This window comes from Mercenaria mercenaria, chromosome 1 (genome assembly GCF_021730395.1).
Source record: "Mercenaria mercenaria strain notata chromosome 1, MADL_Memer_1, whole genome shotgun sequence".
Classification (NCBI taxonomy): domain Eukaryota; kingdom Metazoa; phylum Mollusca; class Bivalvia; order Venerida; family Veneridae; genus Mercenaria; species Mercenaria mercenaria.
In genome coordinates this window covers 77351136-77368851 of record NC_069361.1, presented here as the reverse complement: position 1 = coordinate 77368851, position 17716 = coordinate 77351136, and the positions used below count along the sequence as shown (strand labels likewise).

Here is a 17716-nt window from a genome sequence, read left to right as displayed (position 1 = left end):
AAACTGGGATCACACCAGTCACGCGCCCCAACTGGCTACGCGCATAATAAATAACAACATCTGTTACTGACTGTATCGACAAAAATAAAGGCAATGTTAGTCGTGATGTTGAAAGGAAGTAAAAATTGTGTATTTGTGAACAGTTTAATTATCTATCAACTTTAGATGTCTTTTTGGATAATCAAACTATTCAAAAAAAAAAAACGGATCTTGTCAGGTAATGTTTATTCGTTCAACCATAGAAGAATTTATGCGGAAATATATTAACAAGTACTTGATTTTCTTAAGATATTTGTAGTATATCCAGTTCAAAATGTTATTTAATTACTCGTCATATGTAATCGCATCCATGTACTAGGTTAGTAGGTTTATGCTTTTTAAAATGCATTCAACTCGACAGCCGTGAAAAATTATACATTTATAATCTATTCGTCATATAGTGCTATATGTCAGGTTACTTTAAACACAATGCCAAACGTACATTTTTTAAGAGTTAGATGGCCCGGGTCCAGGGTCGGACCGAGGGGGCCCGTGCCCCCCCCCCCCCCCCCCCCAGTTGGCTGAGAAGTGACCTATAATCATATACTCATCAAAGATTCACCCTACTATTTTGGCAAAGGAATATTTTTTTCTCAAAATTTAGACCCAGAAAACACCAGAGGCCACTTTTTATACCTGTATATCAAATTTTCCGGGGGTGAGCCCCATGACCACCGAATCAAGAGGGGAGTAACGTACCCTTACAATACCACAAATTTTAGACCTAAAAAAGCACCAGAGGCCACCATTTCATGCCTGTATTTCAAAAATTTCCAGGGGGAGAGCCCCATGACCCCTAACACGACGGGAGTACACCCACCAATAAATGCACCTGAGGATACCATTTCATACCTGTATTTAAAAAAAAATCCAGGGGAAGACCCCCTGAATCCCCTAACATAGGCAAAGGCGCCCCCCCCCCCCCCCCCCAGTCAATTTTTTCTGGAACCGGCCCTGAGTTAGGTCCATGTTTCGGAGACATCAACAAATCATAGAAAGAAAGCATTGTTTTGCATGAAAATTACACAGCATATAAAACATGTATATTATTCTACAAAACCAATGTCAATTTACTCATATATGTATTGAATTCCGGAAAGGGGGCTGCATGAAGGAGCCACACTTCTAGACAGTTCAGAGCCTTTAAAAACTCACCATTTTTAAAAGCTGTTACATGTCTTCGTTTTGATGCATTTGCAACACTGTACCAGTGTTTAAACTTAACATAACTAGGTAAAACATCATTTTTGACAATTGTTTACATTTATTTCATTACAAATGGCATTTTTAAGGGGGGCAACTCCTTTAGAATATTTCAAGAATCCAATTCTATGGGACAGAACATTGTATTGGACAGATGAGTTGTTTGTCAAGATGTTGTTCAATTTCTGTTGTTTTGTGATATACTGCAAAACCTTAAACGTGCCATCTCGCACCAGATGTTAAGTATAGTAGCTAACATGTAGCCATTCAGTATTGATTTCCCTCACAGTTTGCATGTTGAATATATAGGCCCTACTAGACAGATATTAGACTATCTGAATATGACAGCAGATATATTTATAGGACGTGTCCTACGTACGACGGTACGACTCCGAACTAAGTAACTCCTACGTGGACACATAACTCTTGTGCGTCTTATCCTACAAACGCCTTACTCACCCCTACATGTATACGACTTACTAACACAAACATACGACCTACTAACACCTACGTACGACTTAACAATTCATATGCAGGACAAAATAACTTATACGTACGACTTGACCACTCTAACATACGACTTCATTACTCCTACGTACGACATAATAACTTATTTACGACTTATTAACCCGTACGTATGATTCGATAACTTTTGCCTACTAGGTTTTATATTTTTTGAAACTCCTACGTACGACATAATTACTCCTACGCACTACATACTAATTGCTACAAATGACTAACTAAGTCCTACGTACGACAAAGTAATCCTGCATACGCTTTACTCTTATGTAGAACTAACTTACTCCTACGTAGACCATAAGAAATATCATTGTAGGGCTTACTAACACATACATACGACATAATAAATCTTACATACGACTTACTAACTCCTATACGTACGACTAACTAACTTCTATGTACGACATAATTACCCACTATGTATAATATTAAGTCCTACGTAAGAGTAAGTATAATAACTGGAACTTACTACAAACATGTCTGCTAGCCCCATTACGCTGTTATACTTTAAAATGTGTCCCTTATCCGCGAAGGTAAAACTTTCACTAATCATCACGGCCAGAGCGACACATGAATTAAAAACGTGCGAATATATAGGACTACGTCTGCAGTCTTCTATCAAGTTTCGAAATAAAAGTAACGCGAAAGTTATCCAATGTACAGTAAATATGAATCACAAGAAAGTTTCGCATGTATATTTTTAATGTATTGATCCTTATTGATATGATCGCCTGAAAGAATTAATTAAAGCATATTCAGAAATAAATTGTGGTTATGTAGATTCTAATTACAATCTGTATAAGATATCGGGCTGTTAAAGTTGTATGGAAGGCAGAACTCGTATACTTTCAACAGCCCATTGTATTTTATACATTACCAAAACTATAGTTCCTTTAAAGTAATATGAGCCGTGCCATGAGAAAACCAACATAGTGGGTTTGCGACCAGCATGGATCCAGACCAGCCTGTGCATCCGCGCAGTCTGGTCAGGCTCCATGCTTTTCGCTTTTAAAGCCTATTGGAATTGAAGAAACTGTTAGCGAACAGCATGGATGCGCAGGCTGGTCTGGATCCATGCTGGTTGCGAAGCCACTATGTTGGTTTTCTCAAGGCGCGGCTCATATGTCTCTGAAATGACAAAAAAACGTCTTCTAACAACGGATGTTGGAATAGCCAACGTTGTAACGTCGCACACTTTTTCAAAGGATTACTTCCGTTAAAGTGCACGTTTCTTACACGACTACGTCACGTAGCTTATAAATGTAAACAACCGCAGTCAAGACCTCTGGAGTGACCCGCTTTTCGGGCAAAGCTTTCGTGAGAACGCTTAGTTACATCTAAGAAAAACCAGATTGGACTGGTAATATTTTATTGTGAGCATTGTTTTTAATTCTACGAATCATTTAGATAAACTGAAAGAACTTCGTGTATGATTTCTTAATTTTCTTATTTCAGGTACTCAGGTAGTAGATTAAGACTTTGTGAGAAGATATGGATGTCAGGCTTGCACAGAATGCATCCTCTCAGAATCTCCAACGGCTATTAGAGATTTTCAACTTACTTTGACGCAAACTGCGGACAGCGGACTGCATACTTACAGTAGGGGTTTTCTCAAAATATTTAAAGCAAAAAAGAAAACATACTTAGAGTATATATGATTCTTTTACCTATATGTGTAGTAACTTTTGTCTTCACTGTACAAATTAGTGTATTGTGATATAATTATCTGCTATTATATGCAATACCTACGTTTGAAAATATATGGACAGTGGACAGGCTACATTTAAAACACGTAATCGCAATATTCAGATGTTTGTATAGGAGTTTTATTGAAATATCTTGAATGATTTAGTTCAACACTTTGTCTAAACATACAGGAAGTTCTCATACATGTATCTTTCAACCCCGTCGAAAAGAGACACAATAAATAACCGTATTTTAGCTAAAACATCCTGAATGAGTTGTGTATCAGCATGTTTGGAAATAAACAAAGGAAATAGCCTCTTCGTATTTACATAATCTGATATCAGAATTGCATGTTGAAAGTTGTTTTAAATTTACTATCTTAAAGTGACTACTCAGTATGGATTATCAGTTTCTACAGGAATTTAATCTTTAAGTACTATTAAAACTGGCTTTCAAAATGTCGATCTAAAACCCAGCGGAGACCGAATATGTTTGGTGAACATTAGGCATGGGACGCGTCCAAGGTCAAATTCAGATCATATTCAACAAGAGCTGTCTCCATAGGATGACACATGCCCCCGATGGCACTTTGAATGAATAGTTATGGCCGATGTTAGAGTTTAGGACCTTTGACCTACGGACCTGGGTCTTGCGCGCGACACGTCGTCTTACTGTGGTACACATTCATGCCCAATAATTTTAAAACCCATGCATGAATGACAAAGATATGGACCGGACACGCCCATCAATGCACTATCATAAAATATGACCTTTAACGTCTAAGTGTGACCTTGACCTTTGAGCTACGGACCTTGGTCTTGCGCGCGACACGTCGTCTTACTGTGGTACACATTCATGCCAAGTTATTTGAAAATCCATCCATCAATCACAAAGATATGGACCGGACACGAAAATTGCGGACAGACTGACAGACCGACAGACGGTTCAAAAACTATATGCCTCCCTTCGGGGGCATAAAAAACTGTTTTATAGCCAGTGCATGCACAGAATTGTCAACGAAATTATATTTTTGACACCATTTGAGCAATTATGTGTGGTCATTTTATGCAACCAGCTTAGTATACATGCATACATATGGTCTGTGTAGATACTCGGCTTTGGGGAACTTGGACAAATATTTAAGCTCATCAAAACTCTCGGTATATATTGGTTTAAAAAATTACAATGTAGCCATCTTTTATATCCTGATAACGTGACCGGAAAAAACTGAATTAATTCAGTACCGTATTGAAATGAATTTGTAGGGTTTGAAATAGTTCAGAATATACATGTATAAAACACTTTTCTCCGCGGTGCATTAAACTGTCACGCTTTGTATCGTGCATATTCAAAAGTGTGCGTTGTACAATAGCATTTCAGCGACCCGAGTGCAATAATACGAAACTATGTTTCCAAAATCACTGCATACATTCTTTGATACCAAATATTCAACTAACTTGTAACATATGCTGTTTGATTCCCTAATTTAAAAAAGGCGAACCTCTTGAGGCACAGGGGAAGCGGGTCTGTCTCCTTACTAGCTGGTCATTGGTTCATCCTTGAATAAAAGGTATGTTGATCGTTGAATAATCAGCCGTTTTCACTGCTAACGAATACTGGCTAGAACCTCACGGAATTGACTATAAAAGATAAAAGGATATATTTTTAATGCGCCCACGCTGTTAAGAATGCTTGTAAGACAAAATTCATGACAAAATCGGTAATTCAAATATACAATACAAAGGATATTTATAAATCTTATAACTGTCTTTTCTCGGATAGTATTACTTGCTAAATATGCCGCTGTTCAGTTTTGCATAAAAATGTATATACAGTTTGAGAACACCCCTATTGTATGTTCGCAGTCCGTGGTCTGCAGTACGCGTCGAAGTAAGCTGAAAATCTCGATTAGGGCATGCCTGAAAATGAGTAAGGTAAACAGTAATGCTACTGACAATGATAAATCGTTGTCGGATAATGCTGGCGAGACTGAAGGAAATCAGACGGATGATTCACAACCGGGACAGGCGTTTAATGTTCATGTTACGGAAGAGGGCAAAGATGAAGGGCAAACAAAAGTTGATGATGACAGTAATAATTTAAATGGGTTACTTGAGAATGAAGTACTGAATAATCCATTGGGGGATGCGGCTGAAGACAGAGCCAACCTTTTGAAAACGTGTCCTGAAGAAAGAGATGATGAAAAACAAAGTCAACAAGAAAAGATTGATCGTCGTAAGTTATTCATTTGTACATAGACGATTTTGGTGTTGAACATATTAGTATTATAGTCTAGTGCACGATTTATAAGAGGTCAAGTAATTTGCACCATTATGCATTATACAAGCACCGACAGTCGCATAGAGAAAGGAGGAAAATAACAATATGGCATCACTTCGCATATAGCCAAGTTTTTGCGTCGAAGATTTAACCCTTTCCTTAGAATATTTTATTTAATAAGACTATGGTAATGAAGAAGCCATACAAAGAGTCGGGTTTTATAAAGATATTGTAATGCTTCCGACTGAAACGTACGGGATGCCATGCCGTTTTTACTCGCACTTAATAGAAGTATTGTTTAAGATTAAAACTTTTTTCCAGACGTTTCGAAAGGTTAACTTTAAAGTCGCACTTTTGTCAGCTTTCTGCAACACTCAGCAATGATGGTTAAAGGTTACACACCACCAATTTTTTTCTCATAGACTTCTTTTATATCAGTATGTCGTGTACGACCTTCCATAAATCTAACCACACTTTTAAGAGCTGTGTCAATTCCACAAAGATAATGGGCGAAAAACATATGAATAGTTATACTTTATTTGAGTCGTTTCGCGTGAATGTTATGACCCCCCCCCCCCCACCCACACCCCCACAATCTATTTACATCGTTGGCATTCCGGGAGAAAACCGTTCCATGAATCTATTTTTAATACACATCGAATGTCAAATGTAACGAATACTGTTAAATCTATAATAAGATACTGTACAATTATTTTTGGGGGTTAGTTACATTACTGACCAATTAGAACAGACTAAATCTTACCTTATTCCTAGTATATGATTACCTTATTGCCAGTAAGTACCGTGTACATTTTTTTTAATTGGTGGTCTCTGACCTTTAGTTGTACCATCGGAAGGATGAAGAAAATGACGATAATGCATAGTATAGAAGTTGGTTATAAACTTCACTCAGATTTTATCAGCATCTGTTAATATTGTGATAATGGGGTTGAATAAAGATAAATTTCACATTATTGACCCTACATTTATTCATATTAAATTGGACATAAATTTGATTTTTAAGCAAAGTCTACTTTTTAATTGCCTTAAGGAATAGCGTTAATTTAATTTTTCTGTGTTGAAACTATGTTCTATTTATTAATTGCACTATCAGATACTAATCTAACTTTATGGTCTGAAGGAGATATGATAATTGCTTTGTTTATGAACCAATATTTCAGTATAGGTTTTTCTAGTTATGTACTACGGTACGACTTCATTATATAGCTATGGCGGAGAGGGAACCTTTAATTACCAGCGGTAGACACTCGGCTAATTATGATTATGGCGATGAAGATAATGAGGAAAATATCGTCTGTTCGCATCCCGGAAGTGCAATCGACGCAAATATCAATGTCACATATCAAGACAGCAGTAGCGATTACCATGACTACAGCACGCGTATTGACGCCAACCGGCCCAAAAGCAATATTCCTAGCCGGGACGGTGCCGTTATTTTGTACAGAAGAAGATGGTACATTCTGCTTGTACTCAGCTTGTGCGTCACGCTTCAAAATGCGGTATGGGGAACTTGGGGTCCCATTGCTGAATCAGCTAAGGTAGGCAAATTATTATATAGTCCGACTGGATGATAGACTGATAACGAACAAAGTATATTTTTAGAATATTCAAATCTTTAATATGATTTGATAATATTTGATTGACATATAATTATTATACCGATTTTGACAAAGATTTTTAACCAAAGGATAAATGGGTCGAAAAACAAGTTCTGACTGTCCGTCCTTCAGATTGTTTAATATGCGCGTAATATGAGCCGCGCCATGAGAAAACCAACATAGTGGCTTTGCGATCCGCAGGCTGGTCTGGATCCATGCTGGTCGCAAACACACTTTGTTGGTTTTCTTATGGCGCGGCTCATATATTTAATAAACCTAAAATATATAAATGTTATTACAGGACTCCATATTCATATCGCCGGTTGATATTAACCAGTCTGTTGTTCAACACTAAGTTTTACTGGGCTAATTTCAAAACGTGAAGGAAAAACAAAAGTGCAAAAATTTATTTTTGATATCACATAATAAAACACTTGTCGAATGACTAACCGGTTATAAGTCAAAACCATCTGCTGGCAAGTCATTCAGTAAGTATATAATAATATACTATAGGCCTATATTACAATGTAAGTGTACCTGGAAGTACTAGTAGTGTCAGATAAGTAGAACATACATCCAAATTCAAGGTTGTAATCATAACGTGTTCATTATCAAACCTTTGGTTAAACTGCGCACGTTCATAAGATATAACTTAATAAACAACTGATTATTCAGGTGGTACAATATGAGGACAGCTGATATATGTCCGCTGGGTAAGTTCACAGTAGGAAAAACTCATGACGTCATACTCGGACTAGGAGAGTTGATTCTGGTCGGAGCACCAAAAAGTCATTTTCACTCGATGCTCACTTGTGAAATAAGATTGATATTCCACTGAAACAAACAAATATCCTCTATATATTTGCAGTTTGTGTACGGTTGGGACACAACAATGGTTTTTATTATAATCAACTGCGGGAATATTGGTGTCCTGTTACCTGCGCTGTTTACAGGTCACGTGATCAGTGGTAAAGGTATGCAATTAATTCCGTTTTTGGTCAATTTTTCAATGCCCAGTCTATGTATGTGTTTACAAGTCCGATAAGTAATTCTCTCAATAACATGAACAAACATCAAAGATACAGGGTTTGATTATATTTCTAAATTTATACCAGGAAGTATTTTACCCAAAATACTGAAAGAATGATGTTTTTAACTTATAATGTCTTTTAATTAAAGCATATCAAAAATAATTTGTAACATGCCTGTATGTACAGGTGGTTATAAAGTATATTATTATGTACGTTTTGTCAATCTCTTACCTACAATAGGACCTGAGACGTCAATATGTTTCTACATTGACGTTCATATTTCTTTTTGGGTGCGTGACGTCACTTTTGACGTCATTTTAAAGTATGTCGTAAAGTTGGAAATTGATTGACGGAGATATTTTTAATTGAATTAAAGCAAAAGAGCAAATGTGTATCCGTTATATACAAATGTAATAATGGTTACTGAAGTTTAGTTTCGTATATAAGCTTTGCATCTAGAAATATGAACTCGTTCCTACGCAAAATAATATTTCACCCTATACTGTAGTCGCGAAATATTTCCGTGCATGCTTCTCAATAAAAATCTAATAATCTATAAATGTTTGAATAGCAAATTGTATTCGTATATTAGTTATAATACGATATAAAGAAATGTTGAAATTAACTTTTTGGAACTGAGTGTACGGAAATTCTCTGTATTCAGGTTTACGTGTGTCAATGGTTGTATGTAGCTTCTTACTTGCGATCGGAGCTGGACTGAGACCAATAAGCAGAGACAAAACAATTGGAACAATGTAAGCGGTTATTCGAAATACCAAGGAACTGTTAAAATTGCAGTTAATGGATAATTAATCAAACATATCCGGTAAAAGCTAAATAGAAGAGAATACCATTCTGATGAATGTCTCCAGTAAATAAATTTATATTTACTTTTAAATACATGTATATCAGATGAAGATAAAAAAGTATTAACGCAAATTAGCATTAGCTAAGATATTTCTTTATATATTTTTGCTGTGACGAAACGTAAGTTTTATGTTGCGTCATACGTTGACGGTACTTAGAGGTACGAAGTTGAACAATACTGTTAGGAATGCGGGCCTGCTTTTTCACAAGTATTTTTTATTAAGATGAGAAGTGGCGGTACAAAACGTTTTGTGCAAGTTGCTGACACTCCACGCTCAATCTCATAACTGCATTGTTACATTTAAGGAAGATGGTGCACTTTAGTCATATTGCTTCACGTCTTAACTGACTTGTTAAATTTGTTTTGCCTGTCATGGCTTGATTATTTCAGATTAATCGGCGCTGGTCAGTTTTGCAATGGTCTGGCCGGAAGTATTACTCAGGTGATTCCCGCAGCATTATCTGAGACCTGGTTCCCTATCAACGAAAGAGCTACTGCAACTGCTATAGGCGTCATTTCAAATTCTCTAGGCAGTATAGTCGCATTTATGCTTGGTATGCACAAGTAATTAAACGGAACTGAACTGAGTCATGTGTGTTTCACATTCACATTAATACTAACTGCGGAACAAGAATAGTTCTGCGCTAATAGAAAAGAAAGTCAATGTCAGCAGAACATGTACCGAAAATAGATTTTATCTTGTGCTCATGTCTGAATGCCGGAAATACTTTCTTTCACTGATTTTGCACTTATACTATTCCTTTCGCTTCTTGCTACTGCTGTTTTTACTGCAAATTAAAATGAAAGGCGTTATTTTGTATAAGGTATCGTATATAAGGCTCATTTTTATGTTTGTATTCCTTAAAGAAAGAAACAGTAAATATTTGTACATTTCAGGTCCCAATCTTGTCAACGAGCCAAACAGGTATGTTACATTGTTTTTTTTTCTCCTTTGATTGACGTTAATCAGTCGTAAAGATGAAATATATTATATACCTGATTTCCCCCCTCCCCTATTTGTTCGAAAAAACGAATAATTGATTCAAACGATTTTGTCATTATAACGGTATGGTCAATATGGAACTTGGCAAAGCCTTTAATTAAAGATAGTTTCGATTCTATATGAATCAGTTAATTTATTATCCAATATTTCCATCTTTTTACCTTCATTTCGTTTTTGAATTCTGTGCTTATATTTTCTTAACCCTGAATTATCACATGTTTCAGTGAAAACAGCACAACTACAGATAAAAGTTTCCTGTTCTCGGAATTGTCGAATACAACCTGGAATAACGACACTGATCTGTCAGGTATGCATGCAGTCACAAACGTTAGGCTGTTTTTGAAAACTTGTATATTTTATTTAACAAGAAAATAGAAAATAAAACACCCAGTACTAAGACACGAAACTCACTCTCCTGTTTCAGTTTCCAGTCTATTTTTATACCTATATAATCAATACTCAGTGTAATGTCAACGATACTGAGCTCATACCCTTGTTTTATATGTTTATTTGTATAATTTTGCAGCTGATGCCCCACGGTGAGCAGATAGGCAGATAGGTTCGACAAAGGTCCGTTTTTCATTGATATGAAAATACGAACCACATCAATATATTTTGTGATATGAGTAAAATGAATGTTTAAATGCCATTAATTAGCCATTAATTTTCCGTTTATGTGTGAGTTTCTTATAAAGTCTTAAGTCAGCCACAGCGGTATCCGATGTCCAAAACGATATAGAATCTGTGTTGATATTAAAAACAAATAATAAGGGATCAGTGATGGCTGGATATGGATTTACAGGATAAATAACGCCAATATGAGTGCATTACTCAACTGAACCAGTATGATCATTCCTCAGTTAGAAATTAATCAAAATGTCCATTGATCAGATACTAAATCCCAGAGCTGCTTCAATTTAGCAGCATGCTTACAATATACAAATGATTTACTGAATAATATATTGTGATTTTCAGATGTGAAAACTATTTCTCACCAAATATGGATCCTTACAATGATTGGTAAGTCATATACAGTCATGTACAGAAAGCCTACACTTGTTGAATGACCTACCCGTCAATAGTCAAAACTATAGCCAGTGGCCAGAATGACCGGGGGCTAATAGTTTTGACTACTGACCAACAAGTTATGCAGTAAGTGTTTTAATTATTACATGACATTCACGACTTTTTTTTAAACATTTAGTTAAGACATGAGTAGAATATAGACCGGCAATATAACAAATACTACGGACCGGTTATTTATATTTATATATCTTGTAATAATTCACCGCGATGTACAAATATATGTATGTTTTATCTTTTGTAATATTACATGTTATTAATTTAAATGTTTTTTTTTTCTTTCAGAATTTGGTGTGGGTGCTTTATTATTTATTATCACACTAGTATATTTCCCAGCCAAACCTCCCACACCGCCTAGCAGATCTGCAAGAGAGGAAAGAATTAATTTTACTCAGGGATTATGTACAGTTATCAAGTACGATAACGAATATGTTATTTATTTCTGCATGTTATGTAAATAATAATTTAAAGCTAATTTAAAGTTCATGTGATGAATATAGTAGTGATGACTTAGATAATGTAATGAAAAATATTTCTACACAGTAATTTTTTTTAATTTAGTTGTAATGGAGCAAACGGTTTATGTTCAACTGACATTTTTTGAAAACTTGAAAATACTTTACTGTGAAATATTTTAATTTCATCGGCTGACATTAGGTAGTTTCGGCAAAAATGGATGTATCAGTGTAAGGATTTTTAAAGATAACATAAACTGCACTTTTCTTGTTCGTTGGGATATTATTGCATGGGCTATCCAAGCACACAATCCACGAAAATTACTCTCATAATACTTCAGTATTGTAACTTAAAATATATATATTGAGCATGTTTGAACAGCAATAACAGGCTATCAAATTGTATAATCTATACGGCTTACACCTTTTTACTTTGTAGACAACCATTAATACTTCTAGCTGCAATGTCATGCGCAGTACCTTGGGCAGTGTATGGAAATTGGATGGGTCTTGTTAATGTAAATTTACATGAAATAGGCATCTCACAGGTAAATTTGTATGAATTAGGTATCTCACAAGAACATTTACATGAATTCAGCATATCACAGATAAATGCGTTTCATATTATAGGCATTTCAAGGATGAATTTTCATAAGGAATAAATACGGAATCTCGCATGTAAATTTGTATGAATTAGGTATCTCACAAGAACATTTACATGAATTCAGCATATCACAGATAAATGCGTTTCATATTATAGGCATTTCAAGGATGAATTTTCATAAGGAATAAATACTGAATCTCGCGTGTAAATTTGTATGAATTACAATATAGGTATCTCACAAGAACATTTACATGAATTCAGCATATCACAGATAAATGCGTTTCATATTATAGGCATTTCAAGGATGAATTTTCATAAGGAATAAATACGGAATCTCGCATGTAAATTTGTATGAATTAGGTATCTCACAAGAACATTTACATGAATTCAGCATATCACAGATAAATGCGTTTCATATTATAGGCATTTCAAGGATGAATTTTCATAAGGAATAAATACGGAATCTCGCATGTAAATTTGTATGAATTACAATATAGGTATCTCACAAGAACATTTACATGAATTCAGCATATCACAGATAAATGCGTTTCATATTAAAGGCATTTCAAGGATGAATTTTCATAAGGAATAAATACGGAATCTCGCATGTAAATTTGTATGAATTAGGTATCTCACAAGAACATTTACATGAATTCAGCATATCACAGATAAATGCGTTTCATATTAAGGCATTTCAAGGATGAATTTTCATAAGGAATAAATACGGAATCTCGCATGTAAATTTGTATGAATTAGGTATCTCACAAGAACATTTACATGAATTCAGCATATCACAGATAAATGCGTTTCATATTATAGGCATTTCAAGGATGAATTTTCATAAGGAATAAATACTGAATCTCGCATGTAAATTTGTATGAATTAGGTATCTCACAAGAACATTTACATGAATTCAGCATATCACAGATAAATGCGTTTCATATTAAAGGCATTTCAAGGATGAATTTTCATAAGGAATAAATACGGAATCTCGCATGTAAATTTGTATGAATTAGGTATCTCACAAGAACATTTACATGAATTCAGCATATCACAGATAAATGCGTTTCATATTATAGGCATTTCAAGGATGAATTTTCATAAGGAATAAATACGGAATATCGCATGTAAATTTACATGATTTAGGCACCTCACAGATTAATTTTCGGCATGAACTGTATAAAACGCTGGGAAGGTGATTTCGAACATGGATGAAACTCGTCGCATAGAAGTGTATTGTACTGACATATATAACAAAATTTTATTCTAGGCCAAATGTGTAGAAAAAATACACAGTCGTCGTATAATTTTCATTATTTATCATTTGTCTTACTTTCAGAGTCAATCTGGTTTATTTGGCTTTTATGCATCGATAGCTGGAGTGGTCGGTGGGATAGCCATAGGAAGGTATGTATATGAAATAACAAAATGGTTATTCATGTAATGTGTTAGCAGCCTAAATTTAATGCTTAGATAAAAGATTTTATTAAATTCCGTGCATAGGCCAATTTAGAGGCGATTTATTTGCAGTAGTCCTGCCTCACACATTGGTTATGGCCTTTATTTTGGTCGGTTACATATACAAAGAAGGATGGCGTCAATAGGACCCCGTAGTTGCGTTGAATTTGCAGTAATTCGAAGTTGTTCATGCATACTAAGTGCCGCTTATACTGATTTGCAAAGTGACCTAATGGTACAGATGGTTTTCAGTTACCTTAAACGTCGTTATCAGATTCGTGGCCAGCCAGCTTCGCATAAAAGTGTCTGTACATAAAATTAATCTCCTTGCCTCGTACCTGGTAGCCATCAACCAAATAATTTGTATTTTTTTCATTTTCAGGATTGCCGATCGGTTCCAGCGTCGTCTAAAATTATTTGTTATGTTAGTTTTCCTTCTTGCGCTATTAATCATTGTTTGGATAACTTGTATGAGAATAGGCTACCTCCCTAGATCAATAGGTAATGTAAGTGATACAATATAGTTAAACATACAAATTATTTTGTTATACATTTTTAATCTATATGAATTCATTGTACAAAATATCGAATTTTCTTGCTTGGAAAGCTGGGATCCAAGGTTTGAATTAACAGTTCTTACACTGACTTCCAAACTCGATAAAGCAGTACTGTACTAGTAATTCGTATGTGCGGCCGTGTCGCTGAGTGGTGACAGCAATAACTATTGTTTATTTTTTGTATTTTCGTATTGAAAATTCATAATTTCTCAAGCGGATATTTCACTCTTTACTTTTCAACTTTGTCCACCTATGAAAAAAATACCAGTATGGCAGCCAGCAATTCCTGGGTGTTTATTTTTCAGCATTATTTGCCGTATCTATCTCGGCGCTCGGTTTCATGATGAATGCAGCTCTACCACTGTGTTACGAGATGGCTTGTGAATGCGGATATCCCATACATGAAGGCATCATTGGTACGTTCATCAGCCTGGAAATAAATGCTGCAGCTGTGATATTTCTTCTTATCAAATTCATTCCAAATATAGGTATGCATTCCTACCAGGTACCAAAATTTATGCGGTAAACTGTGTCAAAAAACGCAAGTTTTACGTGACGTCAGCGTCACATGTGCCGCGCCTCAACCATGCGTGTAAAATGTTAACAGCTATTACTTGTAAACATTTTACTATATCTCGACAATGATAACAGATCTTATGTTTAACAGACTGACATACAAGAATACAAAAAACATCGATTTAATAGAAGTTACAACCTTGCAAAGTCAGAACTTCAGAAAAAAACCCTCATACATGGTTTATTGTATATTTACATGTCAAGAGTTTAGTGTACACTGGTGTCTGAAATGACAATCGTATTTTACGTCCCCGTCGTAGAAGACATGGGAGGCATATGGTTTGAACTGTCCGTCCGTCATTGTCATTGTGTCTGTCCGTCACACATTCCTGTGTGCTAATCTCCTCCTTCACTTTCCATCCATTTCAAACGAAACTTAGTGTACGTCATGAACATGAAGAGGGCATGCATATATTGTCGAGACGTCTGTGTCCGATATTTTTATCATTGAGTCCTTTTTGGACTTTACACTATCACAGTTATATTTGCACCATTTTACTCAACTCTCCCTAAAAGTTCCACCAAATTGAAACGAAACTTGTTATACATCATCAATATGAAGTAGACATGCGCATACTGTCGGACTGTCTTGTCCGATTACAACTTTCGTTTAGCTGTGTCCAATTTTTGGACAATATTACATTTTCATTCCCGATTCAAATGAACTTCGTAATAAGTTATCAACATTAAGTAGACATGCGTTTGTTATCAGAAATTTAATGTTACATTATTTATTTTTTTAGTTATCCTCATTTGTTGGACATTACAATATTGTTATTGTTGAAATCATTCTTGATGATTTATTGTCGGGTAATAGCATTGACAGGCTTTTTGGCAGGCTTCATATGTCAATAGATATTGGAGAAGTTTGGTCTGCCTGTCCGTACCTCTTTTTTGTCCGTACAAAGTTCGTCTGGACCGCTTAGCTTAAACTGCCGTGTCGATTTGACCAAACGCCGCACTACTCGAACTGTAGTTCATACAAATTTTGTTTTTGTTGGCCTTCATGAGGTATAAAGGTATGTGTTTATTCAATTTTCTACTATGTTTGTATGTTTAATCTTTCAGGTGTCACGTGGATGAACTGGACGTTTGTTGGAGTGCTGGCAACCAGTATTATTTGCCTAACGTTCTTAAGAGAAAAATATCGTAGAGCTGATGTAGATATAAGAGTTACTTCAGTGACAGACAAAGACAGATGAACTGTGAGCAGCTGAACTTACTATTTGCAAATAAACTGCTAGCACCTCAACCGTGTATTCTCCGTTAAACCTTTAGCATATTAACTGTTAGTAACTGAACTTTCATAATTATTACGTACACATTTGGTATAGTAACTGTTAGAAACTAAACTCTTCTTGGATAAACATTTAGCAGAAAAACTATAAGCAGATGAACTAACAATTCTCTCATAAACATTTAGCAGATAAACTATAAGCAGATGAACTAACAGTTCTCTCATAAACATTTAGCAGATAAACTATAAGCAGATGAACTAACAATTCTCTCATAAACATTTAGCCGGTAAACTACAAACAGATTTAAACACACTATTTTCGGATAACATCTAGTGGATAAACTCATGATAAGCAGATGAAATAGCTATTCTAAGATATACAGTCAGCAGATAAACTTCTAGCAGCTAAATAAATTATTTTCAGATAAACATTTACTCGATGATCATTTAGCAGCTAAATGAGCTATTTTCAGATAACTATTTAGCAGATAAACTGTTAGCAGCTGTATAAATTATTATCAGCCAAATGTTTAAGCTGTTAATTTAACGAACTTTTATTGATCAGGTAACTACTTAGACGAAGATCTGTTAATAAACATGTCACGTGAGCAGTCCAACCATTAGCAGAAATTTGTTAGCAACTTCCAAAAAATATTATATAAACATTTCGCTTAACTAAATACTATTTATAGAACTTTCGCTGTTGGTAGCTGTCAAAGTAAAACATCAAGTAACTGAACTGTTAGCAGCTATCATTTAGCAGATGAGCTGTTATAGCAGCTAAATTAGCTATTATCGGATAAATATTTAAAGGATAAATTGATATCTGTTGAACAAAGATAAACTAGCTTTTAGACAATATTTTGTGGCGGCATCAGATCTGTTGCTAGTTTCGCGAACATGTCTCAGAGCAGACGAACTGAACTTAGGGCAGACGAACACTTTAACTATAAATTAATGTAGTTGAGAGACAATCTATGTATAATCATCTCATTTACATAAGTATATATAATTGCCGTTCTTGTATATAGTTTACATGTTTTCTTGTTTGTTTTTTTACATGGTGTGCTTCTAGCATAAATTACGCACATTTAATTTTTGCACGCATAATTGTCTGTTATTTAATTGTTTCTTGGAAGCCGAAGCTTCGTTTCATTGCTGTATATATATTTGGGATATTTTAATTTGTATGTATCTGTTATTGAATATAATTATGTTTGTTACATATTTGTTTAAACCTATTCATGCACCTGTTTCAAAAGGTTTGATCGTGCCATATTCTAACTGCATTACTACTTGCATAATAAAATTTGAAAACCCGAACAACGGAAGTGTTTTTATTTAACATTTATCCACACAAGTGAAATGCTTTTTTATTTATGTATAAAATACAGCAAAAATAAAATTGTCAGTCGTCGTCTTAAGCGTTAGTTTAAATAATACAGTATTTATTTTTGTAAGATAAACAACATTGTGACAAATATAGTTAGTTAGGTCA

The 17716-nt window shown here is 35.0% G+C and overlaps 1 protein-coding gene across 10 annotated transcripts; it reads left to right on the top strand.

Moving 5' to 3' along the window:
* Positions 1 to 54: 54 nt before the first annotated feature.
* On the top strand, positions 55 to 17544 carry LOC123564988 (solute carrier family 49 member 4 homolog). Of its 10 annotated transcripts, XM_053551617.1 has the most exons (16): positions 59 to 217; positions 3217 to 3360; positions 5360 to 5682; positions 6955 to 7286; positions 8215 to 8320; positions 9042 to 9132; positions 9636 to 9799; positions 10143 to 10170; positions 10473 to 10555; positions 11224 to 11268; positions 11617 to 11746; positions 12226 to 12334; positions 13730 to 13797; positions 14231 to 14349; positions 14711 to 14893; positions 16050 to 17544. In XM_053551617.1, exons 3-16 carry the CDS (start codon positions 5373 to 5375, stop codon positions 16181 to 16183), a joined length of 1902 nt encoding a protein of 633 aa, XP_053407592.1. In that variant the 5' UTR covers positions 59 to 217; positions 3217 to 3360; positions 5360 to 5372; the 3' UTR covers positions 16184 to 17544. The 10 variants fall into 10 exon arrangements, 9 of the variants coding, with proteins under 9 accessions (XP_053407588.1, XP_053407603.1, XP_053407596.1 ...); XR_008372466.1 differs by having other exon boundaries at positions 55 to 217; positions 3217 to 5682; positions 14231 to 14354; positions 14711 to 14821; positions 16050 to 16186; XM_053551613.1 differs by having other exon boundaries at positions 56 to 217; positions 3217 to 5682; positions 14711 to 14821.
* Positions 17545 to 17716: the final 172 nt, after the last annotated feature.

What these genes read in the sequence shown, in the direction of transcription:
- LOC123564988 (XM_053551611.1), top strand. Translation starts at nt 5,271, where the DNA reads ATGTATATACAGTTTGAGAACACCCCTATTGTATGTTCGCAGTCCGTG. An exon ending in TATAGTCGCATTTATGCTTG is followed by an intron (nt 9,800 to 10,142) that starts GTATGCACAAGT and finishes TGTACATTTCAG; the next exon opens with GTCCCAATCTTGTCAACGAG. An exon ending in TAACGACACTGATCTGTCAG is followed by an intron (nt 10,556 to 11,223) that starts GTATGCATGCAG and finishes TGTGATTTTCAG; the next exon opens with ATGTGAAAACTATTTCTCAC.